Genomic DNA, 25,318 nt, shown 5'->3' on the forward strand with positions numbered 1-25,318 from the left:
AAAGTCGCATACGCACTTCAAAGCGATCTATCACGCAATTTTCTGCGACCGAGGGCCTATCGATTACCCCCGCGGGGGGGTCGGGGTCTTTAGTTAACCGACACCAATAGTATCCGTCAGCTCGTGATATGCTCGCGAGTGGCTAGATTGCTGCGACATGGATCATGATAAGATGATGTCATACACTGATCGAAAGTAGTCCCATAAATCTGTATTATCATGACGCTGCATCTAGCGCGAAGATCAGTGCCCAATTACTGCATAGCAAATTCTGGACCCGTTCTGGCCTAAAGAGAGAGAGAGAGAAGGAGAGCTACGACGCAATATGATCGTGGTGCAGTAGAAACCGCAAATATATAATTCATAAAAATGGCAAATGGTGTTGATTCTGTTTGCAAAGTCATCCTCACAACGACGGCAACTGGTTCTCTTAGCCGCTCGATATTGCTCGATTTATTAGATAAAAAAAAACAACAGCTGAGGATAATCCTGAGTCTCCCGGTTTTGGTAGCGCGAGATCATTTGATTTTCTAACGTCTCACAATTCGTCGCTAATTTGCTCGGGTGCAATTAATTAACTTCACTTAACCGACCGACACTTAATTCAATCACGGAGATTAAGCGAATTAAGATGGGTGGAAACTGGCTGAAAACTGAGATGATCGTAGCGGCGAATGATTCATACCGCCCGAGACCGTATACGCAGAAGCCACACACACAACACCGAGCCGAAAAAATTCCGACAATTTGATAACCGATCTAAAGCAACAAGTCAATTCGCGGACATGGCCTAGCCCATACCGGGGCCGATATATGTTTACCGTGTCGAACATGTCCTGAAAGCTTGTCTTGTCCGGTGTTTCAATGCTTACACATTTACCTTGTTGGATCGATCCGTTTGCAAGCGGCGGGTTGATTTATCGTCGCTTGTCGCCATAAATCTTGGCTTTCGGCTTCTATTCACACTCACCCCACTGGACGCTGTTTATTTACGCGACGCGACGTTTTAGTTAGTATAATTTTATGAGGTGTACTGTTTCATTAGCTTATCTCCGCACTATTGAGACTGTATCGCTATATCTGTCGAAAACGGAGGGGCGAACGGATTTGCTGGCAATTGATAGTGAGGCCAAAATAGTGCTACCAACACACCTCTTTGGCTTTGGAAGTATTAAAAAGAAACTATTTGTAACAACGCTAACATTATCCTGAATTAATGAGCTTTTGCTATAATTTTTTTTCAGTTTTGGAATGTACCATGATACGGCGAAAACTGGTTGCGATCACCGTATTGGACCAATACTGCACATCATGACACCAAGCTTCGAAGCGGACACGATGCAGGTATCGTGGTCCAACTGCAGCCGGCGCGATATTACCCACTTTCTCGATCAGGGTCTTGGCAAGTGTCTGGAGGATGCTCCCAGCCAGGAGGAGTACGAATATCCGGAACTTCCGCCCGGCGCTATGTACAACGCAGATCTCCAGTGTCGGCTGCAGTTCAACTCGACCGATGAGGATATGACCGTGTGCTCGAAGTTGGACGAAATCTGCACCCAGCTCTGGTGTTTGGTGGGTGAAGTTTGTACCACGATGTTACGACCGGCCGCTCCCGGTACTAACTGTGGTCGGCGCATGTGGTGCCAGAATCAAAAGTGCGTTGAAGTTGAGGAGCTACCGGCACCGGTCGATGGTGGTTGGGGTGATTGGAGTCCGTGGAGTGAATGTTCTCGAACGTGTGGTGTTGGCATTGCTAAGCAAACGCGCGAATGTGACCATCCCTCACCGGCACATGGTGGAATGTTCTGCATCGGTGAACGGGCTCGGTACAAAACATGCCACGTTCAGGCATGTCCGCTAGGTACGCCCAGCTTCCGAGCGGAACAGTGCTCCTCGCACGATAACGATACGATCAAGGGCGAAAAATACAACTGGTTGCCTTATTTCGACAAAAGTAAGTGCTTATCGTTCAATTGTCTTGATCTACTTTAACTACATTGCCACTTTTCCCCGCTGTAATGTCCAATAGATGAACCGTGCGAACTGTACTGCAGCAATACGGAAGACACAATGATTGTACCGTTCGGTGATACGGCCGCGGATGGCACCTTCTGCAACCTGGGTACGAATGATATGTGCATCGGAGGTATCTGCCGTAAGGTTGGTTGCGATTGGGTGGTCGATTCGAACACCACCGAGGACAGGTGTGGCGTGTGCGGAGGTGTCGATGACACGTGTTTCGTGAAGAAGGGTGAAATTGTCAAGAAAATCAACACCACCGATAGTATGCACAGCGTGCTGATGATCCCTGCTGGTGCCCGGAATGTACTGATCGAAGAGATATCTCCGTCCAAGAATTTTATCGGCATTGGTCGATCGGGAGGAAATGAGTGCTATCTCAACTGTAATCAGTAAGTTATTTTTGAGTAATTTCCATTAATGATATCGATTAGTCAATTCTTATCCGCGTTCGATTTATTGCAGTTTTATTCAACTCCCTGGAGAGTACGAAGTGGCCAACAGTTTGGGGCTTTATGAGAGGGAAAATGAACAAGAACGACTTAAAATTCCCGGCCCGATCATGGAAGATGTGCATGTGTTTGTAAGTATTATAATTGCATTACGTATCAAGAGTTGTAAACGTTAGTTCGAGCTTAAAATGAGTAATTGTCGATGGTGTCCTAGCTCATACGAACTAACATTAGGACTTTGATACCGAAATACCATCCATGATAGCAGGTAACACTCTGGCCCCTGTCTGTCATTTTAGTGTTAGTATCCCATGTGAGGACCAATCTTTCATTTCTTTTGCCAACGTCTGTCCATTGCTTATCATTACAATGGGTAATGATCACTCTCCTTGGTTTGAGTGCATGAAATAGCTAACAGACAAAGATCTACTGAAGATCAATGATTACGCGAAATACAGTTACCATCTTTCAAGGATGCTTTCTTGGTGTCCGAAATGACAAATTTGATCGTTTCTGCAAATGCTTGTCTCAACTAGAGATGAGAATAACCGAATAATCCGAATAATAATTCGGATTAAAATAAATCAATTTCTAAAATTTTGCTAAATTTCACAAAAAAAAGCTAAGGCTGTAGCCTTAGGAAACTTACAAATTTTTAGAATTTTTTATTTTTTTCTTATTTTTAATGCTTTCTTCTATTTAAAGCATTATTTGAGTGATAAGAAACTGATTGCCACCAATTCGCATCAAAATAAATCAGTTTTTAAAATTTTGCTAAATTTCCCAAAAAAAACCAAGGCTAACCCCTTAGGAAATTTTCGGGTTTTCAGATTTTTTTTATTTTTTTCTTATTTTTTATGCTTTCTTCTATTTAAAGCATTATTTGAGTGAAAAGAAACTTATTGCAACCAATTCGCATCAAAATAAATCAGTTTTTAAAATTTTGCTTAATTTCCCAAAAAAACCAAGGCTAACCCCTTAGGAAATTTTCGGGTTTTCAGAATTTTTTTATTTATTTTTTTATTTTTTATGCTTTCTTCTATTTAAAGCATTATTTGAGTGAACAGAAACTTATTGCAACCAATTCGCATCAAAATAAATCAATTTTTAAAATTTTGCTAAATTTCCCCAAAAAAACCAAGGCTAACCCCTTAAGAAATTTTCAAGTTTTTTGAATTTTTTTATTTTTTTCTTATTTTTTATGCTTTCTTCTATTTAAAGCATTATTTGAGTGAAAAGAAACTTATTGCCACCAATTCGCATCAAAATAAATCAATTTTTAAAATTTTGCTAAATTTCCCAAAAAAACCAAATTTTCCAGTTTTTTTAATTTTTTATTTTTTTCTTATTTTTTATGCTTTCTTCTATTTAAAGCATTATTTGAGTGAAAAGAAACTTATTGCAACCAATTCGCATCAAAATAAATCAATTTTTAAAATTTTGCTAAATTTTCCCAAAATAAACCAAGGCTAACCCCTTAAGAAATTTTCAAGTTTTTTGAATTTTTTTATTTTTTTCTTATTTTTTAGGCTTTCTTCTATTTAAAGCATTATTTGAGTGAAAAGAAACTTATTGCCACCAATTCGCATCAAAATAAATCAATTTTTAAAATTTTGCTAAATTTCCCAAAAAAACCAAGGCTAACCCCTTAGGAAATTTTCTAATTTCTAGAATTTTGTTATTTTTTTATTACTTTATATTCTTGTTTTCATTTAAAGCATTATTTGAATGAAAAGAAACCAATTTCAACCAATTGGCATTAAAATAAATCAATTTCTAAAATTTTGCAAAATTATTTAAAAAAATCTAAAGGCGCCCGGCAACGGCGAGTGCAAAAGTCTGCAAATTGCAGGATTTACGGCTCTCATGAGATTCTTGCAAATTGCAAGCATTTGCAAGAAACCTGGAAAGCGCACAAAAATTCTTGCAATTTGCAAACTACTGTCAGTTTGCTTAGCGAGTGTATGTAGTCATAGCGACACCGTGAGTGTTTTCGTGAGTTACCGTAGCTGCAAAAGCAAATAACTTGGCAACGAACTCACGCTTGCAAATGTGATTTTAGTCGTTGCAAATGTGATTTGAGTGCTTTGCAAAATTTTGCGCTTGCAAAATACACCGTTGCCAGGCGCCTTAAGGCTATAGGCTGAGGAAATTTTCAAATTTTTATAATTTTTTTTTATTTTTTTTTAATTTTTATTCTTTTTTTACTAAAAGCACTATTTGAGTGAAAAGAAAGCTATTTCAACCAATTCGGATTAAAATAAATCGATTTATCAGCCTTAGGAGCTGTGGCGGACCAAGCTTCTTGGAGGCTTTTAGCGGAATGCTAATTGTGCCCCAAAACTAAAGGATCTATAGTGCATAAATCCACTATAACCGATCGGAGGAAGCGCCAAAAATGTCGGGGCCCCCCGTGGCCGCTTAGTTTCGTTTCGTTTCAACTCATTTTTGTTTCAACTCACTCGCACATTTTCGTTTCAACTTTCGTATTTACTCCTTTTGCAACTCGACTCACCACGGCTACATCCTTACACTCATGAGTGAGTAAGTGAAAAAAAGAGTCACCAAAACTCCTCGTTCAATACAACGTTTCAACTCACTATCTCACACTTACTCACATTGCACATCTCTAGTCTCAACGAAAGGAGACTTCAATGAGTGGAAAGAGAAGATGATAACAATTTGTAATAATGAAAGGTTGTAATAAATTTGTAGGTAGAACTTATCCTACTTACATGATGATTCCTTTGACCAAGGTAGCTCCCGTCAGCTATCCGTCCTGATTTAGCACTATTGCAGTGACTAATCTCCACCGATTTTGCATTCTTTCTCCCACCAGATTGTCATCAAGAAGAAGAACAATCATTTTGGAATCCGGTTCGAGTATACACTTCCTTCGCAAAACAGCAAAAATCAATCCACCTACTACTGGAAGCTGACCGACTGGTCCGTCTGCTCAGCGACATGCGGTGGAGGGAAACAGTACCGCGAGTCAATCTGTTATCATCTTGGGAAGGGTGTAACCAAGGAAGAACTATGTCTGCGCCATGCATTTGGCAAACGTCATGAACCAATCGTGCGCGACTGCAATGATGATCCGTGTCCGTTCAACTGGTGGGTTGGTCCGTGGCAACTATGTCCAATAACATGCCGCAAACCGGCCAGGCCTGTCCCGATACGTAGACGATCGATTCTTTGTGTGGATTCCAATTCGAATGCTAGATCGGACAGCCATTGTAACAATAAACCCCGTCCACACGACAATGAACCGTGCGGTGAAGAATTGCCACTGTGCCAAGAGATTCCACGAGCCACCAGCCAGGAAACGGAACGTCCGGATACGGTACCGCCGCTTGAGGAACCGAATCTGCCCGATCTACCCTCACCCTCGACACCAGCTGACTATGAGGTGAACAACAGCATCTGAAACTACGGTTCGAACGATTCGCGAGTAGTGACGTCGGAACAGCGCTACTTAATGGACTCATTTGTTCATGAGCTAGTAGAGAGAGGATATGTTATATTAACATCTATTGTACTGCTCTTTATCCGTATCTTCGTTTGCTGAGCAGCAGTGGCCGCACGGCTCAGCTCACACGTTTTACGTACAGGCAACTATATACTCAGTACAAACCTGCATGCAATTGTGAGGCGCGGTCAGCATCTGCATATTGCCGGCTGCGACGCCTTCTTCTAAACGCTTTTACGTACATACGTGTTTATATGAAGTATTTTGTGGACAGAGTATGAGTGTGTGTTTTTTATTGTATTTAATAAAAGTTTATTTAATAGAATAAATAGTACGGTTGACTGGTTTTTTTGTCTATTACCTTTCGAACTGAGAGAAGGATTCGTAAGGAGTCAGCCCTAAAAGCGTGTGTTGTCGGGCATCTTTATGAAATAGGCCACCTTATTCTGCGGTACGTGATAGTTGTGGATCCAGCGGCTTCCCTTTCGCAACGACTCATCGATACCGTCCTTCCAAACGCCCTGTGGTAGATAAACTGCAAAATAAAAGACAATTGATTAGGATAAACTTCTGCCCAACGAATACAGTCAACATACCTTCACGAACTGTCTCACCACGTTCGAGTACGGGTGCCACAATCATCCCATCTCCGATCGAAAACTCATCGTTGATCGAGAAACAGTTAACATCCGTCGAATCCAGCATCCAGAGTGGACGTATAATGGGTAACCCTTCATCCATGGCAATGCTCGAAAAGCGTTCCAGCAACGGAAGCACTCGCTGTCGTATTTCAGCCAATTCTTTCGCTATGGTCGTTACCGTATCGTCCCGATACTCCGAAGGTAGATGTGTAAAGCGCAATACAGGTAAAAAGGTGGCAAGTTGAAGCCATCGAATGTACAGCTCCTTATCGGGTAGCGGTGGCAGATCGAACGAATAGTAGGAGTACATCTTTTTCAACTGCTGAGTGGGTAGCACAAAATCTCCACCCACCGGACCGGGCATTAGAAACGGGAAGCCTATTATACCGTACGAAAGCATCGTTGGAATGATGCTTTGCAAACCACTCCACGAGCTGTTTACCGGCGGTAAGCTCAGGAACGCTGGTGGACGCGGCACGGAGATTGCGCTCGATACACCAAAGATGCTCAGCGTACCCTCGAACCGTTCCATGAAGTAGTTTTTGTACTCGTCCGGATTGACCAGCGTTTGGGAGCACTGGTAATAGCGCGGAATGTTAAAGGCAGTGCCAAAGTCTACAAAGTACGAATCAATCTCCACCGTCTCGGAGATCTTCTTCAGCTGTTCCGCAAGCCAGGGAATCGACGCATTGTTCGTTACATCCAGTACACCGGCACTTGTTGTGCTTTTGTATCGCGTCAGTGCCGGAATGCTACGCTCGGATTCTCGCTCGTATATAAGCAGCTTTTTCGCGACCGCCTCACGGAAGTTGCTGCTTTCGGTGCTGATAAATGGTTGTATCATGAACGACACACGGAACCCGCGACGATGCAGAATGTTTACCGTTTCGTCCAGCGTTGGGAAACGTTCCGAGTCTAGACGAAAGTCACCGATAGTTCGCTGCCAAAACTCATTCACGAGTATATGTCCGAGGCGTAGATATCCAAGTGCTATGATGCTTTCCGTGTAGTTGTAGATCGCTATTTCGGTGAGATCTTCCTGCTTGGAGGCCGGTATCTGCCAGACTGGTTCGCGTAGCAACGATTTAATCACATCATTGTCCCGCTCGGTCAATCCATCCCAAAGGCTTTTCTGCATCAGGCCGTTGTGGAGCGTTTTCATATCCGGACCCGAACAGATAGTGTACTTCAGTTCCGAATATCGGGTCTGACGATTTACAAATGCAAACTTATCATTTCTACCTTGCAAGCACAAACGTCGCCCCGAGTCAGTGTTTACGCTTACGTACAGTGGCGTTGTGTCGTCCACCTGAATGGCAACTCCGCGCGAGTTTAGGAAATAGCGCTTCAACGCATTACCCCACTGATGTGTATTGATGTCACCCGTTACAAACGGTCCACCAGGGATCGTTGCCTTGCCGAGAATGTATTCAATGCCGTTGGTTAGACCTCCTCCGTACCAAAATCCACGCTCCTCCGAAACATCGAAACAATCGGTCGGATACAGATCGGGCAGTAGGGATTCCCATTGAAACGAGTAGCATTTAATGTCCGGCGGTCCGGGAGATTTGGCCAGATTCATGTACAACCGTGCCTTAGAGTTCCACTCATAGCACACACTACCATCGTCCTTCAGATCCTTCGGCAAACAGTTGTACGGTTGCTCGATATTCAACGACGTCCCCAGCACACCTGTCAGCAGCTCCGAACCCTTACCATCGAGCAGCCGAAAGTTGCGCGTTTTCTTATGAAACTTAATGCTCTCGAAGTACGACTTTGCCAACAGCTTCTGGTTGTACATGACGTACGCGTAGCCAACCTGCAAGTGAGGCGAACTAATTAGCACGGCAAACAAAACTGTTTACCAATAACTTACCAAAAATACGATGATAAGAAACAGCATGCCGACAAATACGCGAAGCTTGTAGTCTTTAGTTTCGCGCTTTTTCTTCCGTATGATAGCGGGCACATTCTGTGAACGAAACAAGCAAACATTAGTGCACGAACATTACACGTTGGACGACGGCGATCTTTATCATTCCCGGCGACCAAATTAACTTAGATAGGTGCCGTATAGGTGCCCAAGATAATTAGCATATACGATATCCGGTCGTGGCTTTCGTACACTAGTACGTTCAATATTGGTAGACGGTGATTGCAATGTCAAATATTGAATTTCTCCTTGAGTATTTGTAGCACCGCGACAATACGGCGGCACGTGTTATCATCCGGTTTAACCCGCTCACAGTTGGTGCACGTGATGTTTTAATAAGTTCATTTCCTGCGTAGTTAACCACAAAACCTTCATTACCTTTCTTAACATCTGCCATCCTAGGAGGGATTGAATGCTCGATCGCTTTCCACGATCTACGTAACAGACTGAAACCTTGCGCGATCGGCAAGCTGCGCTACGATCCGACGTGGAGTAAGAGTGGTCCAAATCGAAGTCTACCAATGGAGCGTTAGAATTAATTTCTTTATCAGACGAAGGAACTGCTTTATCGAGCTCTTCGATAGAAGCTTCCGCTTTTCCTTTTAGTCCTAACATTATCAATGTCCCGAGCTCCTAAAGAACGAAACGAAGCGTCTTCAGCAACGCTCACAAAACACTACTGTCCAGTGTGGTCGACCGTTTCTTCCCTTGGAGGCTGCTAACATTATCTATCCGCGTATCGGCGGGTCGTTGTTTTCCATATTGATTTACATTATTATCTTCTTTTTATCATCTCTATTCAACGGTGACACCTTCTGCAGCACGTTTTTGCAAATTTTTTTTTTGGGAACAACTTTTTATTGGACCGCTCACACAAACACATGTTCAAACGATTCAAAGTAAAATGTTGGTTACCACGTGCTACCGAAAACATTCCGATCGTAGTAAACAATCGCGAACGATACATTCATTTCTGGTAGTTCGTGCACACCGAAACGGTTCCCCTAGGATACGCAACTTTCTGCGCGTGTTGTTAGTTCCTTTTCCCCAAGGAGACGGTTCTATGGACGCCTGGAAACCGGAGTAAACACGACAAAAATTGTTTTCGCCTGGTGCTATCGGTTTCAAAATACGGCCAAGTACACAATAGTTGTACGTAAACTCACTAAAATTGGTTTAATTGTGGAAAAAAATACATTCCTATTGGTTCAATATGCCAATCCAATCGAAACCTTCGAAAAACTTCGTTAAAACTCAAGCTAGATCGAACTACATCAATGATTTGCCCACGAAACAACATCGTCCGGGAGTTTACAATCGCCATCAGTAAGTTCTCTCCAAAATTGACAGCTTTTCCATACAGTGTTTCATGACTTTTCCTCCAAACTTGCAGCCCTCAAGAGTGTGACATTATGCTTCGATGGAGACCCATCCATCTTCAGCGTGAAGACCCATACGAGGGCAAAAACGTGGTGCGCATCATGAACAAGGATAATATCCGTAATTTGCTCATCCCTAGCAAGGAATCATCCGTATATCCTGCCTTCTGGTCCAAGGAAGACTATGAAAAGATGCAGGACAAGGCAAAGCTGAAGACGCTCGAGGATCGTTTGGCCCAGTTTAAAGCAAACGAGGTTGAGAAAAAGAATATGCTCGAGGAGTCGGAAAAGCGTAAGAAACGTCTGCAAGAAATTGATCGCGAGCGGCAACAGAAAGGTGGCAAAGTGAGCAATATTCTTGAGGATGGCGATGGTGACCGCGACTCCGATACGAGCCCGAGAAAGATCATCGATCGTGCATTTCTCGCGAAGCAAGAGCAAGAGGAAGAGGTTAAACGGGCCAATCGTATCATCCTAGCTGCCAAGTGTCACATCATACGGGATGCACAGATTGCCGAAAAGCAGGAGATCGAGCGTGAACTCCGCACCGAAGAGTTGCGGCTCGAGAAAATGATGTTGCAAGAAAATGAAAAAGCCCTCAAGGAGGAGGAAAAGAAGCGGGAAGTGAACAAAGTGCTTACCACCCAGCATTCGGAGGAGATACGCAACCAGCTGCTGGAGCGGGAAAAGATGCGCCTCAAGGAGGCGGAACGTATCGAGGAGGAGGCACGTGTGTTGAAACAGGCCCAAATGGCGATAGCCGAGGAGGAAAAGCGGAAAGAGAAGGAGCGCCACGTGCGCATCAACCAGGTACGGAACGGGTTGAAGAAAGCGTACGAACTGTCCGCCCACTACAAGCAGGTGGAGTTTGAAGAGCAGCGTATTGCTGAGCTTAAAATTCAGGAGTACATGCGCCAACGGATGGAGCGCCAGAAGAAACTTGAGTTTGAGCGCAAAATTGCGGCCGAGGTACGGGAAAAGGAACACGACCGTATGCTTAAGATACAGCAAAAGCTGCTCGACACCAAGTCGGAGAAAAACGATATGGATCTTCGCCGTGGCCAGGAACACATCGAGCGCGAATTTCGACGCCGCGAGAAGGAAGCCGCCATTAAGAAGAAAGAGCTCGAGCAACAGTTAGCCGTAGCACGGGCCGCCCAACTAGAAGCTGTGGTAAGTTTTTGAGTTGCTAAGTTCTTCAAAATCCCTGGCACTATTAAATGAATTCTTGTCTTTAGAAAACCGAACGAGCTATGCAGCTGGCCCGAGATGAGCTCGAGCATAAGAAGGCGATTGAAAAGTTAAAAGTTGAGGAAGCCAAAGAGATGGAGCAGAAGCGAAAGCAGTTGAAACTTCGCGAAAGATATCGCGAGGAGATTATCCAACAAATGAACCTTAAAGAGCAGGAACGCCGGGAAAAGGAACGTATTGCTAGAAACGAACAGCAAGCGGCACTTCAGGCGGAGAAGAAACGTGATAAGTATGTGGAAGAGAGAAGAATACTCAATCAAATTATTCTATTTAATCTCTCAATTTTCTTTTTCAGAAACATCAAAACTATAATTTCCAACAAAATCAAAATGATGAAGGAAAGCCAAGTTCCAGAACGATTCATCAAAGATGTAGAACGTCAATTAAACCTTGGAAAATGAACTAACTTACGATGGGAAAGCGAAAGCTGAATGACTGATAGTGACTAAATCGTGTGAAATTCGTTATTGACATTGTATGGGCTATATTCAAATAAATTCGTGTGTGACTCTTGCAACTACTGCTAAGATCTATGATCATGTCTAAGATCAGCTTATGTGCGTGATCACTGTTAACTTCGCTAACATGAGAACATTTTCCAATTTGCATAAAACCACTTTCACGTTCTAGATGCTTGTGATTCCTAGATATTACTGGCCATTCCATCAGCAAAGGTAAACAATTCGCTTGGAACACTTCCGTGTATAGTATCGTTATGCTATCTGCTGCTACACCTTGTACATGTTTTTTTGCAATAAACATTTTAATTATTTTTTACAACCGTTTCTCGGCCTCCAAGCGGCGTGTTTGAGCGTCAATGCTTATCTCTTCATAGCAATATGCTGCATGGTAAACTTCACCCACACTTGACGAATGGTCCCCACGGAAACGACCCCACCGGGCATAGTCGTAGTAGTACAGACTCTGGCCAGAACGTTCTTACAATGCCGTCTACCAACAATCGCGGTAATTTTCTAATTTGGTTCACTTAACTTTATTCTCTCTCTCTCGCTACTGCAACGATCGATGTCTTCCAACGACTCATATTACTGTCTGAAGTTGAAACCAAGGTTTTTTTATTTGCGTGGTGGATCACCGTAACCAATTGCACAAGACACAACAAAAACCGGTTAAAAAGATTATAAAAAACAAAAAAAACTTCGCGTCAGAAAACTTATGCCACCATATCGTGACGCACATTAATTCTGGGATTTCCAAATCACTACAGAAAAAGGTACAACTCCGTCCGCCCTGTTGGGAATCTCTGGATAACTTACCTGCATTTTTTCCTTCAACAGGCTAGCCAAGGAATTGACACTGGTAATCGAAGCCTGATTGCTCAGCACGCTGTGCGTATCGAAGTCGTTCGACATCATCTCTTTGTCGTTCAGCCGCAAGGCTGGCAGCGGTGCAATTGAGGAACGTCGTTTGGTGCGGAAAAGATTTCTGATTGCCGTGGATGAAACGAATGGACAAGATGAAACAAATATTTTATTAAAATTATTTCTATTCACTATAAAAAAAACACTCACAACACACAAAACAAATATGATCGTGCTTAAAGTTGTAGCTACTTAATTACTTGTTGGATGTGGGGGATAAAAACGAAACACTGCAACCGTTCTAATGCCAACCGCAATAGACCGAAAGTGTGACCGGCAATGCGGACCTTATCGCGTTGAATGCCGCGATTGTGGTTACCACCAAATGCACTGCCGCACTGTTCGGCACACAACAGCTGTTTATTCGTCTCGCGTGGAAGCGTATTGTATCGCAAGCCGTCGTCATCACCGTCGTTGTCGGAAACGGCGACAACAAACACACCTTGGAACACGATTGCCTTCGCGAATGGAAGTAGTTTATGGTGTTATGATTTGATTTTTAAAGATCATTTCTATTTTTAAAAAAATGTGTAAGTTAATTTGCGGTTCAAAGAAGTTCAACATGGTCAAAAGAAATTAAATCGTATTTTACATGATATTTTAAAAATATTTTAAACTATTTAAACATTTAGAAAAAATTGCTTGTGTTCATGTCTGCTAAGTCCTAAAAATGCATTGCAGATTACAACGCGTTAAAATCGTACGTTGTTAAATCTATTCCAAGCACTGTAGTGTCATTACACGCTCAGAAGGCTATCTCCTTACGGGGCTAGCTGTTTGCGCTGATAATGTTCTTTGCGTGTCGCGAGAGAAATCCGAAACCTGTGACCGCAATATGCAGATTAAGCGGAGAAGCTTGCGATGTCGCACTGCGAGAGCGAGAAGATGATGCGTACGTTATACTATGCGTCCTTTCTTAGTAGCGATTTGAGAGCCCAACGTCATGCTGCAAACCTCTGTCTCGAAGACGGCTTTTGGTGACAAACACATGCTGACACCGTGCATGGTGTGCAGCTGGTGGGCATCGTGTTACGTGCCTGTATTCGATTCACGCATACCCGGTGACCGTTGAACGACCATCGAACCAAGGATAGCGCACGATCGGTTCCGACTTTGCCACAGAATTAATCGGAAACGTGGGTTTTTGCTACGCAACGAACGAATGTTACAGTTACAAGGTGAGAGACACGATAAGGAACAACAAGCACAGTTGCAACTGCAAGCAAATTAACGCACTTCTACTCAAACTATTGTAGAATGGAAATTTTGTATTGGTGAAATTATCTACCGACATTTTTAGATCGTTAATGCATTAATAAATGGTAAACACTGCACACTTCTTACCCGCCTTGACCGAAGTGACTAAAGGTGGCATACTTTGGATCAACCACTGGAACAAGCTCTTCCATTGCACAATTGCACTGCACCGAACACGGATCGAGCATCTTGAGCGATTATTAGGCGTATACTGGTCAGTTCCTAACACTGCCAACCACGAGGAAATCAGAAATCAAAACTACTAATCCAAAGCAACAAACCCACACTAAACACTTCATCTAATCATTTGATCGCACGGTTTCAACTGCCCACCCTGATGTTTACCTTATATGCCAAGTATCAACGATGGGATGTGCGAAAAGGAAGGAAATGGTTGATCGATTCCTGTGCCATCAGCGACTATCAGTGCACGCAAACGAGAAAGTCGCTAGAAGCTGCCATATTGTAAATTCCATTCCACAAACACATGATCATCTGTGGTCATGCGATCAAAGCTTAGGTGGGCTGAAGATACTTAGTGTTTAACGTCGGGCTATACTACGCTAGTCTCGTGTTGTTTATTACTATATAGAATTATTCTACCGTATGGAGGCCTTGTCACACTGAGCAAGGTACCAGTAGCTTTGTGGTCATGAGTAATTATTTTTCTTCAAAGGAATTTCTTCAATATCGCGTTGTTTTTAACTTGCGATCCTCATGCAGCGTTGTGGACTATTGATTCGTTTTAGTATCTGGCAAAGATAAGCTTTTTTTTGCTGTGATTTATGGGTAATTTGTAGAAATGGTCACCACTTTGGACAGCGTCAAATCTTATCTATTGCGCGAATGATCCAGTTTACAGCGCTACTTACTTGCCTCGTGGTTTATCATCCTCGTCGCTGCTGCTATTATCATTAAATTGTAGCATAGGTTTAAAGTTCGCCGGTGTGGTGGGAGTTTCTGGTGTAATCGGAGTCTCACCGGACAGGGAGTCGGATCCGGAATCGATAACCTGAAATAAAAGCGACAATAAATAAGCATATAAACTAAACTGTAATTTTATGTTGTGAACTCCTGACGAGATTTCAATTTAAAGTCATGATTTATGAGAGAGTTGCATAATTCAATTCCAAACATTTTCCAAATTCCAAAACTTCAATAACCGATTTGCGTGTTATTACAATTCGTAATATCTAACGTACACGGTAATTAGTAACGAAAACATGTTACCATCGTCCAGTACGAGTGGAGTCGAACAATCCATTGTTGTTCGATTAGCGTCTCCAAGCTAAGAAGTAATGGTGCAATTTGTTGAATAGCTGACGAGTAATTCTAATTTCGATGTTGATCTACAATTTGAAGTCCCCTTTTCAGATGGTAATACGTATCACGAAATGGAACTAAACTGTAGCAATTTTTTTAACGATGACAATTACGCCATTTGCCGAGCAAACGATCAGTAAAACGCTTCAAGAATTTAATCTAGATCATTATATAACAAAAAACTAAACTTAACGAAATTAAATAAAAACTTTTAATATCAATCTACACCTAAATCTATTTGGGTAAAAATCCAAATTTCTAATTTACTTAGTTAAAAGCGTGATCATCGATATTTAAATTCGCAACTCCTCAACGACCTTTTTTCACATCACTCAACGTCAGGTACTCTCTTCACTCTTACTACGCACGAGTACCATTTCTGTCATTCAATGCCGTCTTATGAAATCGATTACGCCATTGTTTGATTTTGATGAGTTTAATCCGTTTTACGTGATAACGCACCACACTTACCGATTCCGAACCATCCTGGCCTTGCTGTGCCAATCTTTGCAGCTCATTAACGTTCAAACTTGGTAAGGAAATCGAATTTCGGCGCAATGCTCTCGCCCGCTCGTCGACCAATTTCAGCTCCATCGCTTTGTCTTTCGCCTCCTCGACCAAATCACTAAAGTTTCAGGGAGAAAAGGGAATTCAATTTTTTGATTTTCCATTGCACCTTTTTCACTCACCCTTCATTGCTGCTGTTGTCGATGGAAACGGTTAACTTTTCCTGCATTCTACGCTCGGCAAGACTGGGCTGGTAGCGGGCGACATAGGCCCGAGCTAGGTTTTCTTGGCTTTCTGTCATAGTGTCGTTCTCCTGGTCAACTGTCGACTTACTACTGATCGCTGCTGTGGCGGGCCGCCGACCGATGCAATCGTCTTCGTGATCCGAATCGACAAAGGGGATGTTCTCCTTCTCGATTGAACTGCCAGACTTGTGTAGCTTGCCATACCCTTGACGAGACGTGCCATGTTGCCCACTCGCTGTAGTGCTTTTGTGCATGGCGTTGCGTTTTGTTAACACTATCTATTCGATCCTAAGTTCCTACGGTGTGCAGAGTGAGAACGCCCTCTCTTTCGCTCTTTGGAAGAAATTGCAAAAATGAAATCAATATCATATTGTCCAGCACCTGCTGGACGTACGAATGAATTATCAAGGGTTAAAAATCAATCACAACACACAGGTAATAGGAATCGTCCAGCGCGTCGTACAGACACGTTCCATCGGTTTTCATTCGCGTCACTGATAATTGGGACATTTGAGCCGCAGGCCAATGTAGTGATCAGTTACATTTGCATTCGTATAAGTAATAGTAGACAACAAATAAATAAGAAACACATTCCATGCCAAAAAAAAACTTATTACTTACTGCACCTAATCACACAGTTCAAACACATTCGATTCGTTAATCAACATGCCGTTAATCCAATTGTTCTGTAAATTAGTTCCCGAATGATAAGATAATCTCTGGATAACGCATTCACGCTTAATACTTTAAGTTACGGGTTGCTAATCTAGTTCTAATGGATAGAAGTGAATATCTTGTAATCTCCTTATACACTAATCCATCACTCATAACTGATCACCAGCTTATCTATCGACAGACGGAACAAAGAAGAAACAATATTGGAATTTATCTTAATTCTCTCCATAATTACAACATTTATTGTTGTATTGTATTGTATTGTATTTATATAGGTAAGGGAAAAATTACCTAAAAAACAACCAAAAACTTTGAGTTATATTAACCAGACAAACCACAACTTTTCTGTACGATTGTTTCCACAAAACTGTTACTCAGTTGAAGTTGGAGAATCAAATCTGTCTAGTGCTAATTCTACTTTACACGTTACCGTTAATCTGTCTGCTCAAATCTAACCGTAGAGTGACAACATTCACAGTACCATGGAAACCTTCAGGGTAAAGGCACGAGCCTGAGCGATCGTCGTTACACTTTCGCGCTATTATAACCACAAATCGCGATCGTCTCTTTCAAGCTACCGGTCGTCGTCCATAAACTACCCCAAAGGGTATAACCACAATTCACGTAACCTGTAGAAATACTAGAAATAAAGACTGCCAGTCAAGCGGAACGGCTCTGTGGTCATCGGCAAAGGGTTAGAAATTTGTTCTACGCCAATCGTGTTTTATTCACCTGATGTGATTACAGCTCCATTAGACTTCTCTCTGCGGGACTATCTGACGCAGGCAGCGACATTGTCGATTGGTAGCGCAGCAATAGAACACACATGAATGTGCAATCACTTTGATGATAATGTGAATTGATTGTTTATCATAATCAAACAATTCAAACCATTTACCGATAGCGCAAAAAAAAACCAGTCGTACGCGCTCATCGAAAAGACACATGTGCGAACAAGCGTCTTGATATAGCGGAAAAGCCGATAAGATGTCCCTCACTCAATACTTAAACTGTACCGTTTTTGCTCTGGTTCGTTTTCCGTTCACAATTAATAATTGCAAAAACCATTTTGTTTGCAGTGCGGATTTTCGGATTCTAGTTCAACAGCAAAACCTGTTTGTATGCCACACGGTTTGTTAGCATCAATTTTAAAACTTTATATAGTATATAGTATCACTGTCATATATATAATAAATTATGATAACTGATCTGCATTTTGTTTTATACTTCATCATATTTTATGCTCTGTACCGGGCAATCGGGGTTCATTTCACGATATGAACTTAGGTTATATGTACTTAGTTCTTAAGATTATTTTCTTAAAAATTGTCATTTTCCTATTGGTTTATCTACCAGTGCTTCGCTTCTTTTACTGCTTCAGGTTAGTGGAGATGCAAAGTTCTCAAAACGGATATGGGGAATTAAAATCATACGCAGAACATTTCTGGAATCATTACCATAATCTAACAATTAGCCGTTTCATCAACATTGTTCTCGTCCGTTGTTTCTTCTGTTGTTACTTAACCAATTGCAATGCGCTTATGCCAAAATATCAAGCTACAGTGTAATTGCAACTGCTGCTTTATGTGATTTATATTCGTTCGACTTTGTCGCTCTCTGTAATGGTTTTGTTTCTTTTGTTTCCATTTTGATTTAACTATAATAGGCTAATATTAAGTGTGTGTGTGTGTGTTTTTTTTTATCTCTGTTTTTGTTCAACATCTTTATCTACACATTTTCACGTTTCTAATTGAAATCTTCATTCGTTAATTGCTTCAATAGTAGTGCGCACAAGCCTATATTATCATCGGGTGCACAAAATTGTCATAAATATGTTCGGCAAAACTAGGCGATGCACTGTTTGTTGATGTGAACGATTCTATTGTTTCGTATGTGGTGGTAGAGTCTACAGTCTAAACTGATGGTCGTGTGTGTTTTTTTGGGAATTTTTATATACATTTTGCATACTCTACTTCATACACAGTTGTTTTTTTTTTCATTACCAATCCAATCTAGCTCTACTTTTGCAGCTTGTAGAAGTAATATCTAAATACTACACAGTTGTTTAGTTTCCTTTTTTGTTTGTTTTTACGTCCACCTGGCTAATAACTGTTTTAATTGCAACATTGATAAACATAATAATTATGCACAGAGATCCGTTAAACCGTTTGCCGATCAAAAAGGGGGGGGGGGGGGGGGGGGGGGTTATAGTTTTGTCTTAATGTGCCTCCGTCCAAGCCCGCAATAAACAAATGTTCCTGTTCCAACTATCCTCGTTCTACTACTATTATTCATACCATTCATCTCAAAACTTGCAGACTAGCGTCATAGTAATGCTGTAAAGGCATCATGGCGGATTGGAATGAAGAAACAGAGGCAACAATCATGTAAACATAAAATTGGAATGCGGTGTCTCTGTTTGTATTAACCGAAGGATAAAACACACGTTTCAACCCACCCATATACCCGCGCAGGTAAATGAGTGGATTGAATTATTTCAAATTTGGATTGATACGGTAATTAAACTGTTGTTACGAAGGAAGCAAGAAGAATCGTTTCCCTTCGTTCTCCTCTTAGAAGCCAAAGTCACGTTAGCCACGGGATGAAGCGCTAGAAAACTTGCATTGCAAAAACGTTCTACTGGCTGTGTATCACAGAAAACAAATGCGAATAAAAGAAGCGCGCTTTCTACAGGAATTAATATACGGTTTTCTAGGTTCCCCTTTGCGACGGTTTAAATATTTGCCTAACAAATTAGCTCCGTTTGCTCACGTGGAACAAAATCGTACCGAAATATGTTAAATCTTATCTGTTGCAGAACTAATTTTAAACTTCACAATTCTCCCCCCAGTGGTACCAGAGGCACTGTTGCGTACCGTTTGATATTGCTCTGGAAAGGTGTAGCGGTTTTCACTTAATACTTCGAGATTGATTCCCAGCGAATAGCCGTATCATGTTTTTTTTTTACTTTTAAACTGTACAGTGGCTCCGGGCAATACAACGGCACAGTGTTTCTAGTTAACAGCGTACACACGATGAGTGAGAGAGAGAGACTATTCGATGTTCTACTTTGAGATAAATATTTCTTATGTGCCCCGCAATATAGGTTTTTTGCGTTTTTTTTTGTCTTCTACTACACGATTAGTTATACATATAAGTTGAATCAGATCATAATAGAACATGGCAGAATTTATGGTATTATTATATGCTCTCTTTACCTAGTTCCCGTCCAGTCAGTAATACACACATACAAATTAAGCGATTGCAATCTCGTTTCCTACTTTTTGCTAGATCCAACAAAACAACGTGAATGGGGGTTTTTATGCCCATTCGTTAGTGTAGTTGTCCTTTTCTCCGAGCCATGAATAAATTATTAGCAACAATGTGTGTCTGTTTGTGTCCGTTAACATCGTCGGTCCATCTTGGTGTCCGTTGATGCAGGTCAAATTGCTTACAATTGATAAACCATTTTTCCTTTCCGTTTCGTGGTTGATTCAAATGCATTGTCATGACAAGCGTCTATCGAAGGCGCTCCTTACTCTCCCGTGTCATCCCACGCCCGTTCCTCCATTATCCTATCGAAGCAATCAGCCAGGAACGCATGCTACAAAACAGAACATTACAACATTAATTCAAACACACACACATCTTCGAGGCAAATGCCGAAAAAATCAGTTTCACTTACGTATGGTGTAAACACTTTCACCCACCGGGGCGGTTTGTCCGAGCGGCTGTACTGAAAGCAAAATGCCATCGATTCCTCATCGCTTTCCCAGCGCGAAATGGTGGCCCACTGCAGCTCTACCGTTTGTGCCTCGAGTGAACCATCCTCCCGGCAGGCATGCAGCCGGAAGCTTTTCATACCCACCGCCGGTACAACGTGTCCTTCCTTGCGGCTGTCACAAGCACAGTGTGGAAAAACGATATCACCGTACCCGGGCAAGGTACGTGCCAGCGAGAGATATTCATCGGCCTTTTTCGAATCTTGCAACGCCTTTAGCTCGTACAATCGTCCATCTGCCCGAATATTGCTACGATTAACCTCATCGACGGCCTGCAAAATGGAAAGCAAAACGGAAGCTCGATATAAAAAAGCAAAACTCCCAACAAATCCCTTTGGCGTTCACACTTTCAATGGCTGTACAGCGAGCACAGACATGAAGCCCCACGTGATCGTTACCTGATAGAAAATAAACTTGGCCGCCTGTTCGCCAACCGGAAGCGAAACTTCTCGCTCTACAGAAAACAGCCATCGACGCACGCACAGACACGTGCTGGAAGCCGTACTATAGTTTTGCACGTACAGCTGGTGTGGGATTTCGTGCGGTTGCAGCTTACGCTCGAAGTTGTACTCGACGATTTCAAACAGGTAAAAGTATTGCTGCGTGTACGAGGTCAGATTGGCTCGCTGTACCAGCTGCTCCCAGACGAGCTGTGCATTGGCCGACTTGCGCACCGACACGGACACAACCGCATGGTCCGGTAGCATGATCTTTATATCGACCGGCGAAGCCGCCAGATCGTCTACCGTGTCGGTGAGAAATTCCTGCACAGCGTCACTTTCCGCGATCACTCGCACGGCGCACACCTTTTCCAAATATTGCTCTAGCCCACGCCGTCTCGCGTCCAGCTGCTGTTCGTTTAGCTGGAACGGCCATTTGCCGGGCATTTTGGGAAAACTAAAGCCTGAGAATTCTTTTTTCAGCTGTTGATGTAGGTTGGAAAATTCACGATAACGGCGCGAACATAACTGCCGTCCGGCCATATGGATGTTAAACACGACGTATCGCTCATTCCCACGGTGTATGATATTGTAGTCCGGAATACTAATAGGCAGGCTGCGCTTCTCCGAGTAATCGATGTACGAATATCCGCCCGGATCTTCGGTTGGTTCGAGGCGTTCCGCTTCCTGCGAGCGAAAAACAAGAGCAAACAAAATGGATTTTAGCATAAGGGCACAAACAATCACACCTGATTCGGTATCCTATTTACCTGCTGTGTGACAGATATGACGGTCAGTGTTAAAGTATCTCCACCGGATTTTATGAGATCCACCACTTGCTTGTGAGTAGCGCCTTCCACGTTGACGTGATTGCTGAAAATGAATTGGAAAAAAGAAGCACACACACACACGTTGTGATAATGTTCATACCATAATTCATTGTTTAGTGTATAAGCGACTGATTGTATTTCACCCCTTAAACAAACACAAAAGCTGTATGCTTTTTGTATGTGACGAACACCATCATTGTGCAGCGCCGCGATGGTTTTGTGAGAAACATTGTTCCGCACGCAAAAAAGAAACTGTCATAGCCTGTAATTTGTGGACACGTTTCAACTGCTACCTGAAGCCCTTTTTTGTACTTCAATGAAATAATAAAGTATTAACACAAACCTTCGCTGCGCAACGATACCACTGATCGTAGCAATGGGCTCGATCTTCGCACTACGTTTCTGGCCACCGTTAACTGATTTGGCTTCCTCCTCGTCACTGCTGTCCGCAAGCAGGTCGGTTAAATGTTTCGGAATTAAAATATCTTCCGTATTTTCTACACAGTACGATGAAAACAGGCTTCGCTGCATCTTCGTTGCAGAGTAGTAGCTCGAGTAGCTCGAGGAAGTACAAATGCGGTACCAACTTGATTCAACGAACATCAACGCAGAGACTGATCTTCGTTACTGATCGTTGATAAAGTAAGCGCGTAAAATTTGCTCAGCACGCTAGGAAACCCTGGACGGTTTATCGTATAATCATTGTAATCATGTGCCTTCGGAGCGGAGGAAGAATCATGTGTTCTGTTGGGCATTATTCACATTGTTCGGAGCATTGTCACAATCTCGCCCGTGATTGTAGCGATTTTCCCGCGAATTGCGACACCGACCAAATCGCTCCGTTGGGGTTTGTAGGGTGTGCTTACATACATACGTATCATATGCATTTTCACTATCATTTTGTGACGTAAATACAAATACAACCTTTCCAGCCTGGTGTTTCATTCATAGCGAATGAGTTGAATGACAAAAACCTTCAAGTGCAGTAGCTTTTAGCAACGTTTCCGATGTGTCTACCATTAATGTTGTTACAGTTAAAGCATTCTTTTGCTTTTCTGATAAGAGAATCTTTAAAACATGCATACAACTGCAATGGTCATAATTATCGGTTTCTTTTCTTCTTTGTTTCGTTTGCATTTCCGTTTGTTATCGGCAAACAAATCACGGTTTGGGGGTTTTTGGGGTGAACAGCATTGATGACCATAAATTATGTCGCTTCTTGACCTGCTTTTAAAGAGGACAAATTAAGGAGAGATGAAGAAATTTAATAAACAAATCGTATGAATAAAGAAAACCGCAAGAAATATTATTCCTGATAGTGATTTTTGAATTCATAAATGGAACGAAATTTAACATTTCGATCAGCATCCTTCCTTATCAAAAACACCGGAATACACTGTTGGTTGTGGTTCTTAATTGTAATTTAAATAACTCCAATCAATACATAATTTATATAGAAAATAAATAAAATATATCATGTCAAAGTTTTAAGCATTGAATTATTCGCAGTTTAAAAAAAAATCACTTTCCGCTTTGTAGGTAATCAGTATGGCGGTGTAGCTTTAGGCAGTTACTTTTAAGTTAGATGCAATGAGGACCGAAGCTACCCCTTGGGCCTTTTTCGACCAACATCGCTTGTGCTGGTTAGCAAATTGTTTTCGTTTCATTTAGGCCTTCCTATTCGCTAGCATTATGCCAGGGCATATCGGCGGAAACTTGTGATAAAGTCTTAACCGAGGAAAGAGCACCAAACTGTGTGATTTACATAAGAGAAAATATATAACCTTTCCTATCAGATAAGAAACATCACTCAAATTCTTCTAGCGGCTGCATAAATACTTGCCAAAAGTAGCAAACAAACAAACATAATGCAAATAAAGTAAAAGGGAAACAGTGTTCAAGGGTAGCATGTAGGCAAATAACGCTTAAATTTGTGAAACGTAAATCCCACAAACAGAAACAAATACGCGAAAAAATGACGCCTGTGTGTCGTTCTACTTGTACGGTTTGTTATGCAAATGCAACTTATTAAAAAAGTTCAACAAATATAACTAGTTGATTAAAATTGCGTTATTCATTGTGAAACGATTAAGCTAAAGAAAGTAAATGAGTAAGATATTTATTTTCAATATATTTCGTCATTCAGGCGCCACTGTACCAACCGGCTGAACACAAAGCGTAAAAAGGGGAGTATTATGTGGCCCAACATATGTTACATATTGCCATTTCGTACTGTTTACACTAGCCGCACAGGAAGATGTATTCAGTGGATTTCTTTGAAATAGAACACACTGCTCTGTTTCCTACAAACATTCCTACAAGGGAAACGTGAGAATAGTTTATAATTTTTATCTCCAATACATATAGTTGGATTTCCGGTTTTGCCTCTAGTTTTTTATCTTTATACCACCACTTGATCCACCCGTTCGACGACGACGACGGGTTTTGGCAAGTTCAATATAAATATAAATATCTAATAGCGCGTGAACGATCATGTGATCTTATTCGATATTAGCATATCACGAAAAAACGTTGATCACACATTCGAAGAAAATTATCACGAGTTTAAAATGCACTAATTAGGGCTTTGCTTTCTTGGCTTGTTCCAGCAGGCCGGAATCGTTGCGAACAATTGATCCATTATTGACTAGGGAAACAAATGTTACACCAGACACAGTACAAGAGTTCTTTTGTTTGGAATTTGTCCTTCGTCGCAACTTCCAGAACGATCCTTCTTTAATTTTCCTATGTAATTCTCTTGTGTAACGTCGGGACTGGCCTGAAATGGACTAAGTTCAACAGCACAAAACCATCTACTATTAATAGTGTCCTTAGGCGTAATGCACCACGGCTTATTGCTGCAGATAGATCCACTTCCGGTGTTATTTAAATTCAATGTCTAGTAGCTGAAACACTTACACTTCCAGGATTCGGTCGCCTTTCTTAATGCCAGCCTGTTCTGCGGCCCCATTATCCAAAACAGCACTGACGTGTTGCAGTGGTGCATAAAGCTCGCCGTTGATTGATCGCAGCTGCCCACCCTCGCTGACTTGTCCACGAACGTTAAACCCGAAACCGGTTTCTGTCTTGTAGATGGTGACCACCCGGGGACCGTTCGGGTTTTCCTTCACCCCATTCTTCAACGCCGCCGTAACGCTGCCTCCTCCACCGCCCGACGACGCGACAGAGATTGCGGTTGTTGGACCGGATTTGCCATTTTTCGCTTCCATTCCTTGGGCTTTGTTTTTTTTTTGTTAAGCTTGCTTGCTCAAAGGTCGGTTCTCGTTCTAAAGTAACGCAGCATATAACAGCACGAACACTTCCAAAAACTTCACGTTTCCGCACAACACTTTTTCACATTTTCCCAATCCGATAAATATATCACACTCAAATGGACACCTTTCCAGTTTTGCAAAACCCTCCCCTTTTTGCCACGAGCAAAGTGGAAACAAATTGTGGACGTTTTAATCACTTTGGCTTAGAAACCCACTCGCCGCGGAGAAATGCATTGCATTGCCCAGCAAATATCGACCGTCCCTTTGCCTATGGTACGACTTTTTTTTTATTACAAGAAACGTAGAAATCCGCACAAGTCTCGTAATTTCACGAGCAGGAAAATTATATTTTATTCACGGGCTTACTCTCCGTCTCTCTCTTGTTTGCTCCGTTTGACATTTGCTGTCAGCGGTTATGACAACACACACTGCAGCCGCTGTCGGTCAGTTCAAGTGAC

General features: G+C 42.1%; 4 protein-coding genes across 15 annotated transcripts in view; 2 read left to right on the plus strand and 2 right to left on the minus strand.

Annotated features, from left to right (window-relative positions):
• Nucleotides 1-6,286, plus strand: part of LOC125762855 (A disintegrin and metalloproteinase with thrombospondin motifs 7) — a 23,033-nt gene extending 16,747 nt beyond the window's left edge. Inside the window, exons 10-13 of the mRNA XM_049425412.1 lie at nt 1,245-1,954; nt 2,030-2,411; nt 2,485-2,602; nt 5,311-6,286. Of these exons, the coding sequence (XP_049281369.1) occupies nt 1,245-1,954; nt 2,030-2,411; nt 2,485-2,602; nt 5,311-5,898 (1,798 nt within the window). The 3' untranslated portion in view covers nt 5,899-6,286. The remainder of the gene's footprint in view (nt 1-1,244; nt 1,955-2,029; nt 2,412-2,484; nt 2,603-5,310) is intronic.
• LOC125762857 (myogenesis-regulating glycosidase) lies at nt 6,225-17,349 on the minus strand. Of its 10 annotated transcripts, none has more exons than XM_049425416.1 (8): nt 17,266-17,349; nt 15,796-16,191; nt 15,578-15,731; nt 14,656-14,795; nt 12,422-12,590; nt 8,458-8,553; nt 6,537-8,400; nt 6,225-6,475 (listed from the first exon to the last, which is right to left on the minus strand). In XM_049425416.1, exons 2-8 carry the CDS (start codon nt 16,110-16,112, stop codon nt 6,339-6,341), a joined length of 2,877 nt encoding a protein of 958 aa, XP_049281373.1. In that variant the 5' UTR covers nt 16,113-16,191; nt 17,266-17,349; the 3' UTR covers nt 6,225-6,338. The 10 variants fall into 10 exon arrangements, with proteins under 10 accessions (XP_049281373.1, XP_049281372.1, XP_049281371.1 ...); XM_049425415.1 differs by lacking the exon at nt 17,266-17,349 and adding an exon at nt 17,015-17,178; XM_049425414.1 differs by lacking the exon at nt 17,266-17,349 and adding an exon at nt 16,964-17,178.
• LOC125762863 (cilia- and flagella-associated protein 45-like) lies at nt 9,462-11,680 on the plus strand. 2 transcript variants are annotated; one of them, XM_049425431.1, is made up of 4 exons: nt 9,469-9,840; nt 9,908-11,066; nt 11,132-11,373; nt 11,440-11,680. In XM_049425431.1, exons 1-4 carry the CDS (start codon nt 9,728-9,730, stop codon nt 11,543-11,545), a joined length of 1,620 nt encoding a protein of 539 aa, XP_049281388.1. In that variant the 5' UTR covers nt 9,469-9,727; the 3' UTR covers nt 11,546-11,680. The 2 variants fall into 2 exon arrangements, with proteins under 2 accessions (XP_049281387.1, XP_049281388.1); XM_049425430.1 differs by having other exon boundaries at nt 9,462-9,840; nt 11,132-11,680.
• Nucleotides 17,350-17,665: 316 nt separating the features above from the next.
• LOC125762864 (sorting nexin-27) lies at nt 17,666-25,264 on the minus strand. 2 transcript variants are annotated; one of them, XM_049425432.1, is made up of 5 exons: nt 24,505-25,264; nt 21,526-21,628; nt 20,714-21,442; nt 20,219-20,587; nt 17,666-20,137 (listed from the first exon to the last, which is right to left on the minus strand). In XM_049425432.1, exons 1-5 carry the CDS (start codon nt 24,813-24,815, stop codon nt 20,069-20,071), a joined length of 1,581 nt encoding a protein of 526 aa, XP_049281389.1. In that variant the 5' UTR covers nt 24,816-25,264; the 3' UTR covers nt 17,666-20,068. The 2 variants fall into 2 exon arrangements, with proteins under 2 accessions (XP_049281389.1, XP_049281390.1); XM_049425433.1 differs by lacking the exon at nt 24,505-25,264 and adding an exon at nt 21,929-22,848.
• Between the last annotated feature and the right edge of the window lie 54 nt (nt 25,265-25,318).

The sequence above is a fragment of the Anopheles funestus genome, chromosome 2RL, assembly GCF_943734845.2.
Source record: "Anopheles funestus chromosome 2RL, idAnoFuneDA-416_04, whole genome shotgun sequence".
Classification (NCBI taxonomy): Eukaryota; Metazoa; Arthropoda; class Insecta; order Diptera; family Culicidae; genus Anopheles; species Anopheles funestus.